General features: G+C 38.3%; 10 protein-coding genes across 10 annotated transcripts in view; 5 read left to right on the top strand and 5 right to left on the bottom strand.

Moving 5' to 3' along the window:
* Nucleotides 1-10: 10 nt before the first annotated feature.
* LOC106139495 (uncharacterized) lies at nt 11-2,180 on the top strand. The gene is made up of 2 exons (XM_013340955.2): nt 11-191; nt 1,312-2,180. The coding sequence occupies exons 1-2, from the start codon at nt 11-13 to the stop codon at nt 2,019-2,021; spliced, it is 891 nt and encodes a 296-aa protein (XP_013196409.1). The 3' UTR covers nt 2,022-2,180.
* On the bottom strand, nt 185-2,688 carry LOC106139496 (uncharacterized). Its single transcript, XM_013340956.2, has 2 exons — nt 2,209-2,688; nt 185-1,092 (listed from the first exon to the last, which is right to left on the bottom strand). Exons 1-2 carry the CDS (start codon nt 2,640-2,642, stop codon nt 204-206), a joined length of 1,323 nt encoding a protein of 440 aa, XP_013196410.2. The 5' UTR covers nt 2,643-2,688; the 3' UTR covers nt 185-203.
* Nucleotides 2,689-2,740: 52 nt separating this feature from the next.
* On the top strand, nt 2,741-6,285 carry LOC106131497 (uncharacterized). The gene is made up of 2 exons (XM_013330610.2): nt 2,741-4,345; nt 5,249-6,285. Exons 1-2 carry the CDS (start codon nt 4,035-4,037, stop codon nt 6,126-6,128), a joined length of 1,191 nt encoding a protein of 396 aa, XP_013186064.1. The 5' UTR covers nt 2,741-4,034; the 3' UTR covers nt 6,129-6,285.
* LOC106131498 (uncharacterized) lies at nt 4,139-6,464 on the bottom strand. Its single transcript, XM_013330611.2, has 2 exons — nt 6,281-6,464; nt 4,139-5,084 (listed from the first exon to the last, which is right to left on the bottom strand). The coding sequence occupies exons 1-2, from the start codon at nt 6,462-6,464 to the stop codon at nt 4,423-4,425; spliced, it is 846 nt and encodes a 281-aa protein (XP_013186065.1). The 3' UTR covers nt 4,139-4,422.
* Nucleotides 6,465-7,198: 734 nt separating this feature from the next.
* LOC106137502 (uncharacterized) overlaps nt 7,199-22,304 on the top strand; it is a 55,030-nt gene continuing 39,924 nt past the window's right edge. Inside the window, exon 1 of the mRNA XM_060953358.1 lies at nt 7,199-9,868. Within this exon, the coding sequence (XP_060809341.1) occupies nt 9,843-9,868 (26 nt within the window). The 5' untranslated portion in view covers nt 7,199-9,842. The remainder of the gene's footprint in view (nt 9,869-22,304) is intronic.
* LOC106139680 (uncharacterized) lies at nt 12,920-15,922 on the top strand. Its single transcript, XM_060953361.1, has 2 exons — nt 12,920-13,519; nt 15,089-15,922. Exons 1-2 carry the CDS (start codon nt 13,079-13,081, stop codon nt 15,857-15,859), a joined length of 1,212 nt encoding a protein of 403 aa, XP_060809344.1. The 5' UTR covers nt 12,920-13,078; the 3' UTR covers nt 15,860-15,922.
* On the bottom strand, nt 13,513-16,311 carry LOC106139671 (uncharacterized). Its single transcript, XM_060953360.1, has 2 exons — nt 15,916-16,311; nt 13,513-14,734 (listed from the first exon to the last, which is right to left on the bottom strand). The coding sequence occupies exons 1-2, from the start codon at nt 16,309-16,311 to the stop codon at nt 13,724-13,726; spliced, it is 1,407 nt and encodes a 468-aa protein (XP_060809343.1). The 3' UTR covers nt 13,513-13,723.
* Nucleotides 16,479-18,860, top strand: LOC106139475 (uncharacterized). The gene is made up of 2 exons (XM_060953362.1): nt 16,479-17,007; nt 17,831-18,860. Exons 1-2 carry the CDS (start codon nt 16,765-16,767, stop codon nt 18,638-18,640), a joined length of 1,053 nt encoding a protein of 350 aa, XP_060809345.1. The 5' UTR covers nt 16,479-16,764; the 3' UTR covers nt 18,641-18,860.
* Nucleotides 17,056-19,193, bottom strand: LOC132903890 (uncharacterized). Its single transcript, XM_060953363.1, has 3 exons — nt 18,911-19,193; nt 18,654-18,754; nt 17,056-17,747 (listed from the first exon to the last, which is right to left on the bottom strand). The coding sequence occupies exons 1-3, from the start codon at nt 19,191-19,193 to the stop codon at nt 17,130-17,132; spliced, it is 1,002 nt and encodes a 333-aa protein (XP_060809346.1). The 3' UTR covers nt 17,056-17,129.
* Nucleotides 20,039-21,114, bottom strand: LOC132903815 (piggyBac transposable element-derived protein 4-like). Its single transcript, XM_060953067.1, has 2 exons — nt 21,103-21,114; nt 20,039-20,977 (listed from the first exon to the last, which is right to left on the bottom strand). Exon 2 carries the CDS (start codon nt 20,966-20,968, stop codon nt 20,039-20,041), a length of 930 nt encoding a protein of 309 aa, XP_060809050.1. The 5' UTR covers nt 20,969-20,977; nt 21,103-21,114.

Here is a 22,304-nt window from a genome sequence, read left to right as displayed (position 1 = left end):
AAATTCAAAGATGACGGATGTCATTGAAGTCGATCATTTAATTACCCTAGTCGAGCAGCGTCCCGTACTATGGGACAAAACATCTGAAGAATACAAGAATAAAAATTCAAAAACAACAGCATGGAAAGAGGTGTGCGAAAATTTATTTCCTGGTTTTCAAGAATTATGCAATCAAGAAAAAACAAAATATGGTAAGTAATATCCTATATTTTATTTAGTTGCCAACTAAGAGCTCCCACATCACTATTAAAGTAATCACAAAATTCATTTCTTATGTCGGTAGCTCTTGTTCTTGTTCTACCCTCCGGTGTGGATTGTTGTAGTTCAATAAAAGAATCATCAATTATCATATCTTCAAATGTTTCGGTTACTTCACGGTTTAGAATGAAATTATGTAAAACACAGCTTGCTTTTATGATATTTGTGCAAAGATCTAAAGAAACATTTAATGGTCGATGAAATACCCTCCACCTGTTAGCCAGGATACCGAAAGCACATTCTACAAATCTTCTTGCTCGGCTCAAACGATAATTAAAAACTCTTTGTTGTATCGTCAAATGTTTTCCCGGGTATGGGCGCATTATATTATTTGTTAACGGTAAGCCTTCGTCTGCAATAAAAACAAAAGGAACAGGCGTTTGGGAGCCTGGTAAAGGCTTTGGCGTTGGTAAAGGAAGTTGTCCTTTTAAAAGTAATTCATTCAATTTTGAATTATTGTAAACGGTTGAGTCACATTCCTTGCCATATGCTCCAATATCAACATATATAAATCTGTATTTAGAATCTACGAGAGCCAACAACAATACAGAATGGTAATTTTTGTAATTATAAAAAAGCGATCCGCCATGTTTGGGACTCCAAATACGAACATGTTTCCCGTCAAGTGCGCCTATGCAATTAGGAAAGTTGGCACTCTTGGCAAACTTCTCAGCAATTTTTGTTAGCCGCTTAGTAGTTATTTTCGGTATATTTTCGATCAAAAGATGCTTCCATATAACTCCACAGACTATTTTTACAGTTTTAGCAATAGTAGACGCTCCACGATAGCAGTTTAAATGCATGTCTTGAAAAGTGTTTCCTGATGCCAAAAACCTGAAATAAAATAAAGAAATAAATAAATGAAATAATTTGTAGTATAGGCATAACCCACACTTCAAATTAAAAGTGTATACATAAATAAATGTGAAATGTGAAGGTATGCATGTGTATATGTGTATCAGTGTGGTGCGTGTGTGTGCGTGTGTGTGCGAGTGAATGTATTATTTATTTATTTATTTATGCATGTCTAAACATAAAATACTGTTGTTTCAGGTAATGCTGTGTTAAAGAAATGGACTGGTATTAAAGATAACTATGCCAAGTACGTAAAAAAACTTAAAGAAATAAATAAATCTGGAGCAGGCGCTAGCAAACTTAAAGAATATCATTTATATAAACAGCTCCTTTTTTTAAAAAGAAACGATCAAAACGAAACCGATGATAGTATAATAGATCTAGAAATAAACAATCAGGACACACAAAAGGAAAGTCCAAAAAGAAAATTTAAAAGTCCATCTCTACCCCAGTCATCACGAAAAAGGAGAAATGTCGATACATTTGAAGAAGAGATTATGGCAAAATTAGAAGAGCCCGAAAACAGACATTTATCTTTTTTTAAAGCGATATTGCCATCTTTAAATAAACTAAATGATCATCAAACGTTAATTTTCCAAAGTCGAGTCTTAAATATTTTAACGGATCTATACGAACAATCACAGCAACGTACCTCTATATATTATTCTCAGAGCAATTGTCCATCTTCGTACCAGGGTAACTATGAATCACAAAGACCCCAAAGTTCATGGCAAAGTTCTTACCACGGTGGTTACCAAACAGCCGGAAGTTCAACACAGTCTACCCGAGAAGCAGCACTGTCACCAGCTGCCCAGCAAGTCCAAAGCGATGAGAGCGTATCTAATGATTATTCGAATACATCACGTGAACCAATAGCATCACCCCTATCGCTTTACGACTTTTCTTAAAAAAAGGAATCCAAAGGTTTTACACCTTTGGATTCCTTTGTTGATTTAAAATAATGTTTAAGTTGATTTAATATCTGTTAATTTGAGGTGAAGCATTCTTTATTAATAACTTAATTTTCAAAAATTGTTGTTTAGTGTCGTTGATTTGTGAAATGAAAAAATATGAAAAAGTTGTTGTTTCATTTACCTTACAGTTAATCCCAGCATCTCGAGAGGTTCGATGGGTGGTCTGCCTCTGCCATATTTTCCTGCTATATGTGGCGTTATTCGATGAAGTAATTCTTCGAAACTTGATACACTCATTCTAAAGTAATCAAAAAACTTGTTGTGGTCTATTTTTAAGGCATTGTACTTCTTTATAAAATGACTCCCGTTATTCATGTTTGAAAGAAATGGGTGGATCCAATATCTTCTGAGTATCTGTCTTTTCTTTCTTCGTCTTCTTATTAACAGCAGAAGCAGAATGCGTCTAGTGCGGTCCATTTTTCGGAATGAACTAAAACACCAACGGCACCGTGCCGTATATCGTGCATGGCACATTACGTTACGATGTCGTGTTTTTTTACGATGCTCATCGTAGATTTCCACGACACGATGTCGTATCGTGAAACGACGCCGCATCGTTGTACGACGCGACGTCGTATCGTGTTTATGTGTGGGAGCCCTAAGGCCTCGGTCTCGAATTTTGCGGGCAGCGGGGCGGCGGCGGCGGCGGCGCGGGAGAGGGGCGGGCAACGCATACCTGTTCTCGAAACCAGCGGGCAGATCGCGCGGTACTGTAGCGGTGTAGTGATGTGTTCGTGGTTGTGTTGTCGACATTCGCAAACGAAATGTCTGAAAATCGGCGACAACATCTTTTTGATTCAAATGTATTCCTAACGCTCGATTTATTGTGGGCAAAAGAAGAAGTGGATCCCTACTATAAGGCAAGGAAAATAAATGGCGAGTTTTATCGAAATTATGAAGAACAGAGACAAAATCCCGATAAATTCTACGACTACACCAGAATGAGTGTAGAAACTTTTGACTATATTCTAGAAACTATCAAGAGTGATTTACAGTCTGGAATTAATCCAAAAAGTTTTAGAGGTATATCTCCAGCAGAAAAATTATACATAACGCTTGGGTAAGTAAAACAACGAAATTGTAATTTGTAATTGTATTTATTGATAGTTTCAAAAAGGAAGTGTTGTACCTACTAATTTAGTAAATAGTTTGGCATCGGTATTAAGTTCCCAGATACAATAATTTTAATTAAATACCTACTACACACTAATCAGCCTTAATTATTTATCTTTGACGAAAAATATAATATAAAAACGTTTCGTATGAAATAAGTAACATAACAGTTTGTCATTTATTTTTAAAATCACAGTTTTCGTTTGTACTACGATTAATTATTTCTACAATCACAGTTTTCTCACTCATTTACAGTATTTTTATTACAAGGTCGATATACTTAGTGGTCAGTATAATAATTCCACGCTAATCTTAAAACTAAATCTTCTCTCTAAAATTAAAGTTCTCATCTGTACGACGATTAGTTAACTATTTAAATCACAGTTTTGTTATTTATTGACAGTATTTTCATTATAAGATTGATATACCTCTATTGTTGAGTACTATACCCATACATATATGATTCATTAGAAGGGTACGTGCTTTCATTTACACTTAACTCATCTAGAAGAGCTTGATTAATTTTTTGTCTTACTCTAAACTTTTGAAAGGGCGTGAATTTTTCCATTTGTGGAAGTAAACTCATAAAAAAGTAGTAGTCATCAGACTTATTCTCATTTCTAGAAGCCTCGTTTCTACTTTGATTTGATAAATCATTTTCCAGCAGTCTTAGGGCGCGTTTATATGACGCGGAATGTTACAGCGTGTCGGCCGCGCGACGAAAGTATGGTGACCGCGCGGCGGCCGCGCGGTCAGGCCTGGTGGCCACGCCACTGCGAACCCGAACCATTTCCAGTTGATCTTGGTCTTTCTTAAAATTCACACGTGTTCGTTATGAGCTATTTGACTAAGAAGAATAAAATTATGATTGCATATTACTTGTACCGACAAAGCAAAAAGAAAGAAAAAAAGAATTGTAGAAAATTTTGGATTCATCCTATTTTAGCACGGCGAGAAGAGTTTGGTGAATTTCATACGCTATACAACCAATTGCGAGAAGATGAAAAAGAATTCGCAGATTATTTCCGAATGGATGTTAAAACATTTGATAAACTACTCAACTTCATACATGATAAATTGAAGCACCAGAACACTAACATGCGGGACAGTATTACCCCCACAGAAAGATTAGCAGTGACATTGCGGTAAGTAAATAAATAATAACAATTACTTGGTCAAGTGGTATTTATTAATCATTATATATATAAATTTGTAAGGCAGACTATATATTTGTAAAATCTAAATCGTCGATACTTGAATTGGATGGACTGGCAAAATTGTATTGCTCTCCACCTACGGTAGATTCGGACTCTTCAGAATAAGATGATTGTTGTGTTGTCGGACGTCCAGATCCAGCAGCAGTAGTGTAACCATACTGATAGGTGCTTTCGTATGATACATTTTCGCCTTCTCGACGATACGTAGTCTCGGGTGGTGGAGTAAAGTAAGGCCTTTTCGAACCAGCATTCTGGAGCTGTTGGTTTTTAGCTTTTATATTTCTCACAATAGACATCACCTGGTACTGAAACTCAACAGTATCTTCATCATTGAATTGTTCAACAGTTGGTAAAATTCCTTTAAAGAACGACATCATACGACTGTCTTCTTCTTTTTCAACAGAGTCCATAAACTTCATGAATTTTGCATCCACATCACTCAATTCTTTATTTTTCGTATTTGGTTTACTTTTTCCTGGCTCAGAATTCTTAAAATTTGAATTAGTTTCGCGGGGGTTGTATATTTTCTTTAAAAACAACATATTATCATAGTATGGGTACTTATGAACTTTTTTTGTTGCAGATCCAGATTTGTTTTCCCTCATTTTCTTTTCGCATTTCATCCACCCATCTCGCATATTTTTCCATTTCTGAATAACTTTTTTACCTGGAATTTAAAAATAATATTCACATTAAAAAATATAGTTATTTTTAATTCGCATGATTCCTCTTTATGTTTCATTATCAGGAAACATGTTAATTAATATTAATACTATTAGTATAATTAATTGCTTGAAATAAGTTCCTTAATATCATTTTATATATTTACAGGTACTTGGCAACAGGTCACACGTTTGCCGATTTAAGATACGCATTTAGAATTGGAAAAACAACATTATCGTTTATCATTAAAGAAGTGTGTAACTGTATATGGTCAGAACTAGTAAACATATATATGAAAATACCATCAGAAAATGAATGGCTGAATATTGCTGAAGACTTTGCTGTTATTGCAAATTTTCCCCACTGCCTAGGTGCTGTGGATGGGAAGCATATCAGAATAATTAAACCTACAAAATCTGGATCAATGTTCTTAAATTACAAACACTTTTTTTCTATTGTATTAATGGCAGTCGTTGACACCAATTATAATTTTATATTTGTAGATATTGGTGCATATGGCAAGGACTGCGATTCAAGTGTTTTTAAAGAAACTGTCTTTTGGAAGAGACTGCTGAACAATACACTTAACTTACCACAGCCTGCTCTGATTCCAGAGACTAATTTTCAATTACCGTACGTATTTGTCGCGGATGAAGCATTCGCGTTGCACAAAAATGTACTGAGACCATTTAGTGGTCGAGAACTCAATGAAACAATGTCAATATTTAATTATCGTCTTACTAGAGCAAGACGTTATGTGGAATGCGCTTTCGGCATAATGGCCAATAAATGGAGGATCCTCCATCGGCCTTCAAATGTATCTTTGGAGCTCACAGTCGACATTGTAAAAACCTGTTGTTTATTACAAAACTTCATACATAAAGAACAGGGCATAGGTAATTTAATTGTCGATTCAGGCTTTGAACTACAGACACTGTCACGATCAGAATATGCAGATCCTTTAATAGCAGACAATGTTCGTCAAAATTTTGCTGAATATTTTGTTTCTCCTCAGGGCAGTGTACCATGGCAAAACAAATATATATAGATACTCAAAATTATCAAATCACTCGTTTATTGCAAGAATATCACAGTTAAAAAACAATTTTAAACTTAACTCAAATAATATTTTTTTGCGATTTATGATGATGATGAATGTTCACAATTTTTTAATTACCAAATAAAAGATGGAAAACTTACCGTATGTGTTTTTTTCCCCAATTGGAAGGTCATTGAAATCTTCTTTTATAATTGAACATAGGTCATGCCAGGCTTTTAGTGTTTGACGTTTATCCTTATAGGATTCGCTTGTTTTATCCCAAAGGATATTTCTTTCTTCCACTAAAGATATCAATGTCTCAGGATTGATACTCAGTTCATCCATCTTCGAAATCACGATGTCCGCGCGTCACGATGTCTACGCAAGTCCAATGAAAGGAGAATGCGGGGACGCCGGCGCGGGGCGTACATCGAGAACATTCGAGTGATTCGAGCGAGACGGCCGCGCGGCCGCCGTGTGATCGAGGAGCGAACGCCGCGCGGTCACCGCGCAGTTAGTTACTCAAAATTAATTTCAACTTTACGTCCTAGATAATAAAACATAAATTTGCTATAACTGAACAGTTAGTACGCGGCCACCGCGCGGTCGCCGCGCGGCGGCCGCAAGAATTTTTTCGCGTCGTCTAACTGCAGCCTAATAGTGATGTGGGAGCTCTTAGTTGGCAACTAAATAAAATATAGGATATTACTTACCATATTTTGTTTTTTCTTGATTGCATAATTCTTGAAAACCAGGAAATAAATTTTCGCACACCTCTTTCCATGCTGTTGTTTTTGAATTTTTATTCTTGTATTCTTCAGATGTTTTGTCCCATAGTACGGGACGCTGCTCGACTAGGGTAATTAAATGATCGACTTCAATGACATCCGTCATCTTTGAATTTTGAATACAACTGCGCAGGATTGCAACGTGAGTTTCTAACGTCACGACGTCGTATCGTGCATCGGTACGTTACGACGTCGTGACGTAGATTTCCACGATGCGACGTCGTATCGTGAAACGACGCCGCATCGTTGTACGTTGCGTCGTCGTAACGTGTTTATGTGTTTGAGCCCTAAGGTAGCTCATTTTGTGGATGCGTGACGCTTGCGCACTCTCCGTCTATTTGCAGTCGACTGACAAAATGGCGGACGAAACACGCAAGAACCGCAAACATCGCCACCTGTCGGCGGCAGCCGTCGACGTATTGACTGCTGCCGCCGACGCGTCGTCGGCTGCCGTCGACAGATGGCGACGGCTGAAGTAGACTCTGACGTTTACAACTTGCAGTTCGTCTGTATGAACCCTTAGGCGCTGACTCCACGACCGAGAGAATCGCGACGATATTATCGTCGTGCCACGTATTTCTATACACTCTCTATGAAACCGTCTCCACACGGCGATACTATCGCTGCGATGCGACGAGTGGCAATGAGCCCGCGAAACGTCATTACATCGTCGCTAGCCCGCCGCGATCCCTGCATAATAGAATGGCGTGCGTAATATTCAGCGCCCGCTGATCCTCCCGAGAAAGGGAAAAGTCATCAGACTGCTTTACGCCGAATGATTCTGTAGAAAAAGAACGTTTAACCAAGTCATGTAAGTCTGATTCACATCGGCAGACGTGTAGGACAGTCAAGTCGTTTGGTAGTCCACCAAGTCCCACATTGCCATGTATAACGTATCCTAAGTCAGTCTTGGATACCGTCGGTCCAGTCTTATGTTTTTGTATAACTTGTCTAGTTATAATTAGGTCAATGTTGTCTTGTCCTATAAGAAGTTCAACCTTGTCAGGTCGTATGTCATAATTTGTCGCATAGTCTGTCAAGTATGGATTTTTATTTACAATATTTTTATACAAAAAACTATTTACAGACAAATTTAAATTATGTACAGAACGCGCCTTATTTACATTAAATACATTTTTCTCGTTCAGTCCACGAATTTTAAAAGAGACCGTCTTCGAGTCTGCCTCCGTAGTAGTCATTCCAGTCACGCCGCGGATACGTAGGCTCGACGTAGGTCCCGTGATGTCGGCCCTCTCCAGCAACGACGAGCTCATCAGGGTCACTGCCGACCCTTCGTCTAGGAGAGCGAACGTAGAGACATCGCCTTTTCCTCCGGAAACCACAACTGGAACAACCTTTAGCAGCACATGATTCTTTTGTGTGCACGTATTGACCGTCCTGACAATGTCTTCAACAGCGGTCTCAGGTCGCGGAGCAGCGTGCAAGAGTGTGTGATGTGCTCGTGTGCAGTCGGGCATCGTGCACTTCGTCTTCCTCTTACAGGCTTTCAGCTGGTGGCGCTCAGACGAACAGGAAAAACATAGTTTCTTTTCCGTTGCGAGCTTCTAACGGTCATCTATGGTCAAGGCTTTAAAATCTGTACAATTATTTACAAAATGCTTACCACTGCAAAATACACATCTTGGTGTCAGTGATGAAGGCTCTGTCATAGACGTCGCGACTGTCTTATATTTTAGTTCGGACTTGATTTGCGGCTTCGAAATATTCGGGGTCGGCGGCTTAGTGATCAGTGGAGCGATGTAGGTAGCGGCATTGGCGGTCGTCATCAGCCATTCAGATACGTGGGACAGGGTGATCGATTTAACTCCCAAACTCGCAGCATGCATACTCCACTGATATTTCAAAATAGATGGTAATTTGTTTATGATGGTACGTATCAAAGATGGATTTGTAAATGCCCAACCTCTTCGGTCATTTTCATAGTAGCTGTGACATTCTGTACAGCAGTCGCAAACTCTATTAAATGGTTGACGTCGTCATGTCTGACGTCACGCATAAGCCGTATTTTTTCCTATAAATTTTCAACAATTAAATCTGGTCGTCCAAATCTTAACTTAAGGGTACTTATAATAATTTTGAGATTCGTTGCGGAAACTAATAATGCCGATACAGCGTCTCTGGCACGGCCTTTCAGGCAACGTGCTAATCTAGCGATGTTTTCGTCGTCGCTATAGCCACATAACTTCGTCGAGGACATAAACTGACTATAAAATAAGGGCCATTCCTCAGGCTCTCCCGAAAACAGGGGTAGGTCTTTTGCTGAAGTCTGTCTACTCAGCAATTTATTTACAGTATGTACAAGACTATTTACAGTTGGACAAGTTTCATGTGTCGTATTGGGAGGTAAAACATGTGTACCTGCTATCGACGTCCGCGGCCGTGGACGTGAGGCTATCGATACATTGTCATCTTCTTCGGCTATAGCTTGTTGTTGTATAGCTAACCTCTGCTCCAAAAGGCGCTTCTCGATCAGAGCATGTTCTTCAGCCGCTTCCAATTGAAGGTCGATAAGGCGTCGTCGTCGTGCCTTTACAATCGTCTGGTTTGTCGTGTCGGATCGTATGGACGGACAAGGAGACGGTGCGCGGCTGCCGTGGGCGGACTGTCGGCCCGGCCCGGTCAGGTCGGCGGTAGCGCTAGCCCGTATCTCTTCCGATGTCATTTTACCGGATCTAGTTTCAACCATGGGTGTGATTGCGTATGGCTCGAAGGACCACTTGAACGGGCCGAGGGTCTGTTAGGGTCTTTGTCTAGTCTGAATAAAATAAAAAAAGAATTTTCCCGTTCAAGATACGTCTTGTCGTCTCGTCGTCTTATGGTCGTCTCCTTAGTGTTCAAGTCGATTGTCCTTTTTTTCCCAGTCTGTCAGTCGGTTTTAGTCATCTAAAATGTTAAGTCAAAAAGTGGATTGTCCATGGAGGCTGAACGGCCGCTACACAGGTAAAGTTATGTCTGACGTCCAATTAATGCCTTCATTGTCTTCATGATCCTGAAATGCGGCCTCTGTGGCTCAGCGGTAGTACGCTTGTCTGTGACACCGGAGGTCCCGGGTTCGAATCCCGGTCAGGGCATGATGAGAAAAGAACTTTTTCTGATTGGCCTGGGTCTTGGATGTTTATCTATACAAGTATTTATTATAAAATATAGTATCGTTGAGTTAGTATCTCGTAACACAAGTTTCGAACTTACTTCGAGGCTAACTCAATCAGTGTAGTTTGTCCCGTATATATTTATTTATATATATTATTTTAAATGACAAGTTACAATTTATTACATAATTATATTATTTGTTATAGTCATTAGGTCAAAACATAGACGATTAAGCCCTATAGACTACGCATCAAATATATTTAATATTAGAATGTAATCCCCAATAGCCAGGGGGGCGCCGGTGAACATCGAGCTCTGTGATTGGGTATTTCAAGGTAAGCGGTATAACACAAATATAAATATATTTTTGCAGGCTTAATTTTGTACTAAAAAGCTCGGGGGCGGGCGTGGCGCTTACATATGAACGAGGCGTCTAATGTTTGGCGCGTGCGGGTGCGTGCAATGCGGTGTCTATAGGGCTTAGTCGTCTATGGGTCAAAATTACATACATACATACATAATGTCACGCCTTATTCCCATGGGGGTAGGCAGAGACCACTGAACGCCACCTGCCACAATCCCTGCACCTTTGCCTCACTTACATCCATGCATTCATACACGCACTCACATACATCCACATCATCCAAACAGAAACATGTAGGTACACATAAACTTATGCAAATACACACATATTTAATATAAACACAAGCATGCTCATATACGTTATACCTATTCTCTACCAGATACATAAAAAACCACACGGCACACTCGCTATCCAAACATACAAATACCAATATCCTTGTGACCGAACACTGTCACTTATGTAACAGGTTTAGGTACCCTAGTTTAAGTGGCAGAGTTTAATTACTCTGGAACATAGTTTGATAAGTTCAAATCTCATGCTGTACCTAAACCTTAGCCAGTTTATATTGTAAACTATGTGTAAGTTTTTGAAATAAAGTATAGGTATACATGCTCGCCTATTCCGAGTACTACGCACATGTCCTTTCTGAAGAACATCGCCAATATGGTCACGGTATGTTCTTCTCGGACGTCCTCTTTCGACCCTACCTTCTATAGCTGATTCATAAATACCTTTTATATTCTCTCTACATGAAAATTACATTTCGTAACAAATAGTAGGTACCTATCTACATAGGTAGGTATATAACTTTAACAAATAGGAACCAACAATAGGATATGTAGATAAATAGGTAGGTACTTAATATAATATAATAACAGAATTACATCACAATATTTAAATACTATTTCGATTTATCAAGAAGTTACCTAAACCCAACGAAAGTCTTATTTATACCTATACCTACTGAATAATGTGCAACTAACATAAAAACAAATTTACATAGGTACTTACCTCTCCATCACTTATAAATTCTTCTATAAATTCGCATGATTCGTCGTCTCCTTCTAATATTCTTAATAATTCCTCAGTAGTCGTCATTATTGAAATCGACTACCTATTTTATCGACAATGCCCCGCCGAACAACAATGGAACTTTCCATTCGTTTGAATGATGACGTAGGCAGCCGGTCGTATTTATGCGACAGCCGCGCTGGACTAACTAGAGAAATGTGTTGCAAGCATAGCCGTCTAGGGATGGGAACTAACGTCAAATGTTGGCGTTATACAAAGATTCTGAGGGATACTTTTCTTGAATAATAAGGGAAAAAAATAGTAACACAAGACAATATGTTAAATTTAACTTTATTTCGTATGACACTGTTTATTTCATGCTGAATGATGCATTATACCTGATTATTTAACTGTTTGTTATTTTGTTTTTAAAATGCGCATTGCATTGTATCCCATCCCTATGGTCATATTTATGCGACACGCGCGATAGACACCGAAGAAAAGTCCGAGCTGCCAATTACTTATTTTTGTTTAAGTTTTTTCGACAATGCTTAGAGCTATGAAACATAATTTTAAGTAATTGTTGTAATAAATAGCTCTATTCAATAATAGTTTTAGTTATACCACGAAGTTAATAGGACGATAATAGAACGAAAAAATCATGGATATTCTCTGTCGCAGAAATACGACACGGGCGGTAGGGGCACGGCAATATTTGTCGCATATATGCGGCGACTCGCGCGGTTAAAAGGTTAATGACACCGGCAATGTCGAAAGCGCGGCAAAATTCAAAATAAAGAAATATCATTTCTTTACATATGTTTATAATATATATTTATTTATATGTAAGCAAATCGAAGAAATGAGTCATACATATTTTTTATTAGAATATTTATTGAAATATTCGAGCTCATTTATAATTGGAGTTTAGCTTCAAATGCGAACACTTTATTTGTCATTTCTCCAAATTTCTTGTTAGGCCCTTGCATCTCTCAATTAAGACTATTGAATTTCATAGTAATATCGGTCAAAAAAGTCGCAAGTATCTACCATTTGCTTTGCTCTAGTTGGGGGAATTCTTCGCCACTTTGTAGTAGAAAAAGTATTATTTCTTGTTTTAAATGAAAGAACCGTTCTAATACTTTACCTTTGCTCAACCATCTGACGGCCGTATGTAAGATAACATCGCCATAATTCGCTTGCAAATTCTTCAAGAAGGTCTTTGAATTATTATATTTGATAAAGTATACCTGATGGTTTACAAAACGATAATCAATAGGATTAACTACAACAAAAAACAGTCGAATTAACCTTTGTTTACGTTATAAACCGGCAACTTCTTGACTACAACTTTCACCACAAATTACCCGTACAAAACTATACGAGGAGTGATCAAAATGTAATGATAATAGCCGGGTCCACACCGGACGATCCAACGATCCCGCGATCCGCGATCCAGGATCGCGGAGCGTGGATCGTGGATCGTGTTAGGCCGATCCACTCTTGGAAACTTGCGATCCCAAATATGCGCTCCAAGCGATCCTAAGGCAGCCATTACACAGTCAATCCAGATCGCGATCCGACCAAGGTCACGGATCACAGCAGATTGATGGATCTTGATGCGACTGAAGCGTCATTAGACGTTCACTCCAGATCACATCAGTCCACTGTTCGCCACTGTCAAGATGAACACGTGTTTACAAGTAAATCAGAAGAAAAAAGCTTGTGTAGCAATAATAATTGCTTCTGCTGTAAAGAAACGTGTTAATAGGAAACGTTGGGTTAAACCATGGTTACTAAAGAGGAACATCTACACCCATTTGAACTTGTTACATGAAATTCATAGTACTGAGGAAGAGGACCATTATGCTAATTACTACAGGATGAATGATGCATGCTTTAATCATCTGTTGGAAAGAGTTACACCACACTTGTTAAAACAAGATACCTGCATGCGGAAGAGCATAACCCCTAAAGAAAAATTAGCTGCTACATTGCGTTTCCTCGCGACTGGCAGAACTATTGAATGCCTAAAATTTTCGGTAATAATGTCTCCAGCTGCCATTGGTGAAATCATTATAGACACATGTAGAGCAATTGTTCATGTACTTCAACACTGCATAAAGGTAAGTCATTTCCAGTCAATAGCACCCCTTTTTTAGTATGTCCCGTAAGCAATTAAATGTACCCAATCATAATTTGTACAGTTATGTAAGTATTTCTAATATACTATTAAAACACATAGGTTCATATTTATTTTTTTATTTAAAAAGGAAAATCAAGGAAAATCAAAATCAAGGAAAATCAAGAAAAATCAAAAATCAAATCAATCACAAATCCGCCTTAAACTCAGCAAACAGTGTACCAACATTGTACTCTGAATATGTAAATTGAGAAGTAGCATCAGAAGGTGGGATTTGGGGAGTGGCATCAATTGTTGATGGAATGTGTAGGTTATAACTATCCTGTTCATTTAGAGAATCTGTATTGACTTGTATCACTAATGGTGTAGATGAAGCAAATGAAGGCGGTGGCATTGAAGCAGGATTGTTAATTATTATGTTTGATGCAATTGGATGTAAAACGTTTTGCGCCTGTGATGACGAATGTTCAGAGTATTGCCCTAGTGATGATGGAGCCGCTAGAGGTGATGGTGCGTAGGTATAGACGTTTTCACGAGGCGACGGTGTATGTGTTGCTGATGAAGAGCGTTCAGAAGATTTCCTGAGCGATGATGGAGCCGACGGAGGTGAAGGTGATGCTGTGTAGTTAGAGCAATTTTCACGAGGCGATGGTATATTTGCTGGTGCTGACGAACGTTCAGCCGCTAGAAGTGATGGTGTGTAAGTATAGATATTTTCACGCGGCGACGGTGCATGTCTTGCTGATGAAGAACGGTGTATATATGCTGGTGACGACGAATTTGAAGAGGGCAATATATCTTCGGATACCGATTGGTTAATTTTTACAGAGAATCTATTCAAATTCCCCAACTGCCCTTCAAACAAAATATCATTTATGGCCTTTTCGGCGTATAATTTTTGTATTGGATCCATTTGTTCAAGTTTTTCAGACCAGACTAATGCTGCTGAACTGCATGCTTTCTCTGGTTGAGATAAGTAAGTGCAAGCCTTCTTTAGTAACTCATGTTGAGTACGAGCGATTGTTATTTTTTTCTTTTTTGCATTAGATCCCTCATTAACTTGAGCAGGCGCTGGCATTACATTGATAGAGGACAGTGAAGAACTATTTTCTTGGCTCGAAACTTGCCGCGATTCTTCTTGAGTATCATTTGGTTGTTGTATCATAGATGGATCATCTGAATCTTCCGTGTGTGAAATCTGCAGAACAAAGAATATTAAGTTTGTCGCATTTACACTCATTTTACACTATATTACACATGAAAGATACAATTTTTGTTATGTACGTACACTCACTACACATGACAGGTATATTTTCAGGTATAATTTTTATTAAACACTAGCTGGGTGCCCGCGGCTTCGTCCCCGTTTTCTCGATTTCGACAACAGCGCCACCTATCTGGTCCAATTATCCAACTATGACTTTAAAACCATCCCTGTACTCACTGAAAAGCACATTCATTCATTTTTATGTAATAACCCTCACTACACTATACTGAAAGGTATATTTTTTGTTATGTGTATAATTAAATGGAGTTTCATTATTTGTTTCAGATGCCAACAACTGAAGACGAATGGAAAGCAGTAGCAGAAGAGTTTGGGAACAGATACCACTTTTGGAATTGTTTAGGAGCTTTGGACGGGAAACACGTAGGAATTAAAAAACCTGCTCATTCTGGATCTTTGTATTATAATTACAAAGGCTTCCATAGCATTGTCCTCATGGCATTAGTTAATGCAAAAAAGGAATTTATTATGATAGATATTGGAACTAATGGACGTATATCTGACGGAGGCGTATTATTTTATACCAAATTTTGGGAACTTTACCAACAAAAAAAATTGAATCTACCCGAACCTTCAATATTACCGGGTTCTGCTCGAATATCTCCGTATGTGATTATATCTGATGAAGCGTTTGCCTTGGGCCAAAATTTAATGAAACCATTCCCACAAAATTCACTAAATGAAGAACGCAAAGTATTTAATTATCGCCTCTCACGTGCACGATCGGTAGTTGAATGTGCTTTTGGCATACTGAATTCTAAATTCGGTATTTTCCAAAGAGATTTAGCCTTTGAACCCAGCAAGGCAGCACTTATAACAGCGACATGTTGCTATTTACATAATTACCTCCTGCAATATGCTTCAAAATCGTATCTTTCCTCCCATAAAAAAAAAGAATCAAAACATACTAATACGTTTGTCGATATGGAGTGTACTCATAATAGAAACCCACCACGTGACGCAAAATCGATAAGGGAAAATTTATGTCAATATTTTTGTAATGAAGGTAAAATTGTAACTAATGAAACTGGTAAATAAATAATGCAATACAATAAAACTGTTTTATAAACTAATAACACAATTAATTAGCTCACCTCAGAAACAGGCTTTTCTGCGTTTTGTAGAAATGTAAGATATTTAAACGTCCACGATTTTGGTACATAAACCTCACCCGTGCCAGCACCTGACCTTTTTGAAGTGACTATCTTTTTTAATTCTCTTCTATAATTTGACCGCAGACTATTAATTTTTTTCTTTACATCTTCAACAGTGGTACGTGGTTTAATTTTCACTAAAATTTTTTGGAGCTTCTCATACCCGATTCTTCGTTTGTACTTATTTGTGTAATCATTGCACTTTTTATCCCATAATTCTGGCATAGTTTCCAGAGATAAAATAAACTCTTCTTCGGGAGAATTATTCGGCGTCTTTGACGTGGATTGTTGCGGTTGCGGCGACGCCATGTCGTCACCATCGTCGTCCGACTCCATCGCGGTGCGAACGCTGACTGATGTAAATTGAAAAAACTTCTCATTACACGCTCAATCTGGATGGCGATCTCGGGATCGCGATCATGGATTTCAAAAAATCTAGTTATTTGTGATCCGATCGCTCGATCTATCAATCCAACACGTTACACAGTCAATCTAAATCGAGATCAATGATCACGATCACGGATCGCGATCTGGATTGACTGTGTAATGGCTGCCTAAGGCGATCCGTGATTCAGCCAGTCTAACTCTTGTACGATATGGAGTCACACGTACAACGGCGGCGTCTTGCCGTTGCAGCAGTAACTTTTATTTTGCTTAAATGCTTGCAAAAAATCACAAAAAAGAAAACGATGGTTTTGGGTGAAACAAATTTACAAAAATCGCTTGGAATCTGGAACTCAGCTGTACGCAGAGTTAGTGTCAGATAAAGGTGAACACAATTTTGCAAGAATGAATGCTAATCAATTTGAGATATTGTGTTCATTATTAAATAACAAGCTAAGAAAGAATGATACAAATTATAGAGATGCCATTACTGTGAAGGAAAGATTATTACTAACATTGAGATTTTTAGCAACTGGAGATTCGTACGTCAGTTTGCAGTATCTGTTCCGCATTTCCAAACAGTCTATATCGATAATTATTCCTGAAGTTTGTGAAGCCATCATTGACCTGTTAAATGATTATGTAAAGGTAAGTAAAACCATACTTTATTACTCAATAAAAAAGTAGTGTATTACAATCATAATTTAAAGAAGTAACATGTTTACAATTATTAATTATTTTTTGAAAACATGATATAGGTAGGTACTTATTTAATTCGGTGGTGACTGTGGAAGTGAATAATCCTGAGGTTTCAGAAACTGGGACTGCGATGAATTGGAGGCTAGATGAGCAGACGGTGATGTCTGTGGAATTGGAGCTGGATAATTTTGAGGTTGTAGAGACTGGGACTGTGATGAAGTGGATGCTATTGGTGTGCCAGGATATGAATTAGTGTAATACCCATAATTGCTATCCCCATATCTTCCTGTGTCAGCTTGAAAAATAACTTGGCATATAGCATTTTTGACATTAACTAATGTTACTGCATCATATTTCCGCAATTCAGTAGATATATACTGCCCGAAAGCAATGTAACAATCAGTTTCCGGTTGTGGTGGCTGAGAACATTGTTGCAGAAGTTGGAAAGCCTCTGAAAGAGTTTCATCTGATATGTCATCTGCATTATTAGAAGTAGTTTTCTTTCTTTTTTTTGTTCTTTTGTTTGTTGTTTGGACACTGGATTGTGCATTCTGATCATTCTGCTCTCTACTCTGATCTGTGTGGTGGTTGGCTCTCTCCGGTTGTGTGTCACTAGTAATGTTACTGTTCTCGTTTTCGCTCACTGTAGTATTAACTTCAAGTTCCCCTTCAGTCGTATCAGATTCTACCTGTAACAACAATTATTATTACTATTTACTGCTTATTCTTATTTTCAGCTTTATATTATAATTAAGATCTCCTTTATTTTCAGGTGCCGTCAACTAAAGAAGAATGGCGTACAGTTTCTCAGCAATTCGAGAATAAGTGGAATTTCCCACACGTGATAGGAGCGATGGACGGCAAACACGTCGCTATACAATCGCCTTTTAATAGTGGCAACGACTTTGATAATTACAAATTATTTCCTAGTATTGTTCTTTTTGCATTAGTAGATGCAAATTATAGGTTCCTGTATGTGAATGTTGGGACTAAAGGCAGAATATCAGATGGAGGCGTGTTCAAAAGCACAAATTTATATAAAAAACTTGAAAAAAAAGAGCTAAATATTCCTCCACCGGAGATATTGCAAGTTCCCTATAAAATTGAGGTACCCTATTATATACTAGGTGATAAAGCTTTTCAGCTTAATGATTATACTATGAAACCATACGATGGTACACGGGAAAGGGGTTCTTGTGAAAGAATTTTCAACTACCGACTGTCAAGAGCACGTAGAGTAGTTGAAAACGCGTTTGGAGTACTTAGTTCTGTCTACAGAGTCCTGCGTAAACCTATGCTTTTGGAACCAGAAACTGCGACTAAAGTCGTGCTGGCAACGGTTCATCTATATAACTACTTACGCAGTAATCCTAACTTTATATCGCCAGGAACGTTTGATACAGTACAGGAGAATGGAGATGTAATACCTGGAAGCTGGCGAAATGAACCGCCATCACAATCGCTACAACCGATGGCCGTCGTACCAAGAGGAGCAACCGAAAATGCCACTACAATACGGTCCCACTTAGCAAGACACTTTGTTACAAACCATACAATAGTTTGGCAAAATGAATATCAGTAAACTAATAGCTCACATGTTCCAATGTATCGCGTGTGGTTCCGGGTTCATTTTTATCCGCCATAAAATCGAAGTCATCATACGCAAACCACTTTGATTTATATGTATCTTGAGCACCTGAAATAAACAAGTTACTCATTAAAATAACCACTAACAGCTTAAATGTAAAAAGCGAAATCACGTGAAATCCACAGTAAATATTATGATGTAATTACTTATAATAAAATATATAATTTTGATACCTACAGATAAAAAGTAGCTTTGTTTTCTTACCGGATCCAGTTATACGGCTTTGCTTCTCTCTGTGTTTCTCCCTTCTGTAGCCTCCCGCCAGAGATCGCATTTTTTTCTTTAGGTTCTCGATCGACTTATTCCCCATTTCACGAGAAATCTGACGCCAAGCATCATCTCTAACACCTCTATTGGTGTAATTAGAATCTTTGGGATCCCATAAACATTTAAATTCTTTATAAAGCGATATCAAACGGCGACTTTCTGAGATGCCCATGGCGAGGTGGATCGCGCGAACCAACACAACCGTCCACACCGCGCGCATCACGCAACTGAGGCACCTTTGAGGCTGGCACAAAAACCGACCGCACACGGATCGCGCGAGGTAGGGAGCGCGCGCTCCAATACGTGCGCATGGATCGCGCGCGGCACGTCCACACCGCCTGCATCTTTGGATCGCGCTGCTGCCGCGCGCGATCGGAGCGCGATGGATCGTCCGGTGTGGACCCGGCTAATCATATGTGGCTTATTAGAAGATAAATTTATAGTGCCTTCTTCATCGCACGATGACAACAAATAAATAAATAAATAAATATAAATAAATATATACGGGACAAATTACACTGATTGAGTTAGCCTCGAAGTAAGTTCGAAACTTGTGTTACGAGATACCAACTCAACGATACTATATTTTATAATAAACACTTATATAGATAAACATCCAAGACCCAGGACAATCAGAAAAAGTTATTTTCTCATCACGCCCTGGCCGGGATTCGAACCCGGGACCTCCGGTGTCACAGACAAGCGTACTACCGCTGAGCCACAGAGGCCGTCATTTTCAAAAAGTAAACAATTTTAGAAGTTTTTGGTTTGAACGAAAGTAATGTTAGTGGCCCGTCGTAGCAAAATATAGAACTGCCGACCTCTCTGTTTCTAGAATTTTTCAATTCTTCAGGAATTTCTCTTTTATTACCTCGAAGAGTACCCACTATAGTTAATTTATACGGTTCTCGTTCCAAACTTTTCGCTAACGGGACTGATGTGAACCAATTATCTGTGGTAACATTTCTGTTTGACCCATGGATGCTGCGTGTCAATTCTTTGACAAAATATTCACCTAAAGGCAACCCACCAGTGTCAGTACATTTTCCTAAATATGGTATGGCATCAATCATATGTATAATATGTTCCACTATCACACATCATTTCAATTTTAATACCATATTTTGCTGGCTTGTTGGGTATGTACATACGGAATTTGCATCTGCCTCGAAAACCAAGTAACTGTTCATCTATCGTGACATTTGTTCCAGGAATATAGTTACTACGACATTGTGCTATCAAAATATTCCATATGGCTCTAATTGGCGTAAACGGATCAGTTTGTGATAGTTGTAGGCGAAGATTTCTATCATCAAAACGTAAACATCTCACAAGAAAATCAAACCGTTCTCGACTCAGGGCGGCGACATACCCAATACCACAGAATATTTTACTAAATATCTCCTCGGTAGTCAAATGGTTATCCTTAAGAGCTGCTGATAGAATGAGGGTACCGACTAGTGCCTTTATTTCTAAAACATTCGTATCTTTTTGTGTAGCTGTAATACTTTCATAACTTGATCTCTTTACATTGATCTCCACATTAGTCCATTTTACAATTTCCTCAAAAAGTTCGTCAGTAAAAAATTTTTCAAAGCAATGCAGCTCACCTGTCAGTCCTCTGCAAGATCGACTAGGTCCTCTCGATGTACGAACTATATTTCTTATCGATGTTCTTGCGGAACTTTGTCCTTTAGAAGTGGCCCAGGTATGACGGTTTTTACCTCTAATGCTGGCTTGTGACAGCTCTATAATTCGCGAAGACGGAGGCCTTTCAGAGGCAATTGATGAAGGGTCAGGTGGAATTACTTGCTCTTCCATTTGGAGATCTTCAGAATCCGAAAGCTCGTAGTTTTCGTCTTCCTGAACATGGTCTTCCTCCACGTAGTCTTCGGTCTCGCTCGCAGAATCATCCTCGAAATCCTCTAATTGCAACTCTTCATTTATAAAAGCCGATATTTGATTATCTTCTAGTGGTATTCTATTTCGTGACATGGTGAAAATCTACAAACAATACAAATTTTAACATAAAAACGGTTCCGACGCTAATACACAAAAGTTACGTTAAAGCTAATCATCCGTCGAAACGACGGGCAAAGTACCTATATCTCGAAAACCAAAACACTTACCCGAGCGAAGCGTGCGCCGATGCGACGGGGTAGGCGGGCACTGAGGTTTTGAAGGACAAGTCGTTGGGTTGCGCAGAAAGAAAGAGACGGCGATATAAACAAAATGTACCCGTCGAATCGACGGAGGTTAGCCTTCTAGGGTTAAAGAAAGGACACAAGTACATAGTATATTATTTAACCTTTAAGTACCGACGTGCTATTTTAGTTACTTAAGTACCGACGTGAGGTCTGCTAGACCACCATACCTTTTATGAAGAAATCTTTATGTTTATTAATATTATATGTATATAAATATTTCTCAGAATTCTATATGTATTTAGTTATTGAATAAATGAAAAAAAAAAATAGTAGTACAGCCATTAATTATTAATAATTTAACTACTAAATTACAGTCTCAAATTCTTTGGACGAAAAACGTTACTTTTATTTTACTAATTATTATTAATCAAAAAAATATAAAAACATTTAAAATGTCCTTTTTTCTTAAAGATAAATAATCACATAAGCAAAATAATATATAATATAATATGTTAAAAACAATTTTCTTGTAAATCACAAGGCACCAAATGGTAGGAACTATCAAAGTTTACAAACACTCTTTGCAAACAGGTTTGCTGCATTGTAGGCACACATGTTTCTTACAAGAGTCACATTTGTAAGGTTGTGACAGAGTTTTCTGGTGTGACTACCCTCTTCTTCATTTTCTGTTACATTGTATGGTTTTGCTGACCCAAGAACCCTTTTTATGGACAAACGTAACTCTCTTGGTAGATGTTTATTTAGACAGCGGCGCTGCATTTTTGGAACGACTAGAGATCTTGCGAGTAGTTTCAAGAAGACAGATCTGTCTTCTATTTTTATATGCGAGTTGAAATTGTACAAAATACCTGCATTTATGGCGCTTAGGTCTAACATTCGAAAAAATATTGCCATTGACCAACGCCGTGTTCGCCGACTAGTATTATAAATGGAAATAACTCCACCCTTTGTGGAATTATAGTTAGATATAATTTCCGGTTTATTGTTTTCTTCATTTAATTGTTCGTTGTGATGCATAAATGAAAGGGTTTTCGGGTCAATTTCATCACAGTCGGATTCTGAACTCTCATTTAGCCATTCCGTTAAAATTTCTTCATGGTCTTTATTTTGAGGCCTTGTTTGGTAAGTTTTCTTCATGGGAGGAGCACTTTTATTTTCGCTAG

This window comes from Amyelois transitella, chromosome 31 (genome assembly GCF_032362555.1).
Source record: "Amyelois transitella isolate CPQ chromosome 31, ilAmyTran1.1, whole genome shotgun sequence".
NCBI lineage: Eukaryota > Metazoa > Arthropoda > Insecta > Lepidoptera > Pyralidae > Amyelois > Amyelois transitella.
The sequence above is the reverse complement of the archived record's forward strand: the minus strand, read 5'-3'. Positions and strand labels throughout refer to the sequence as shown.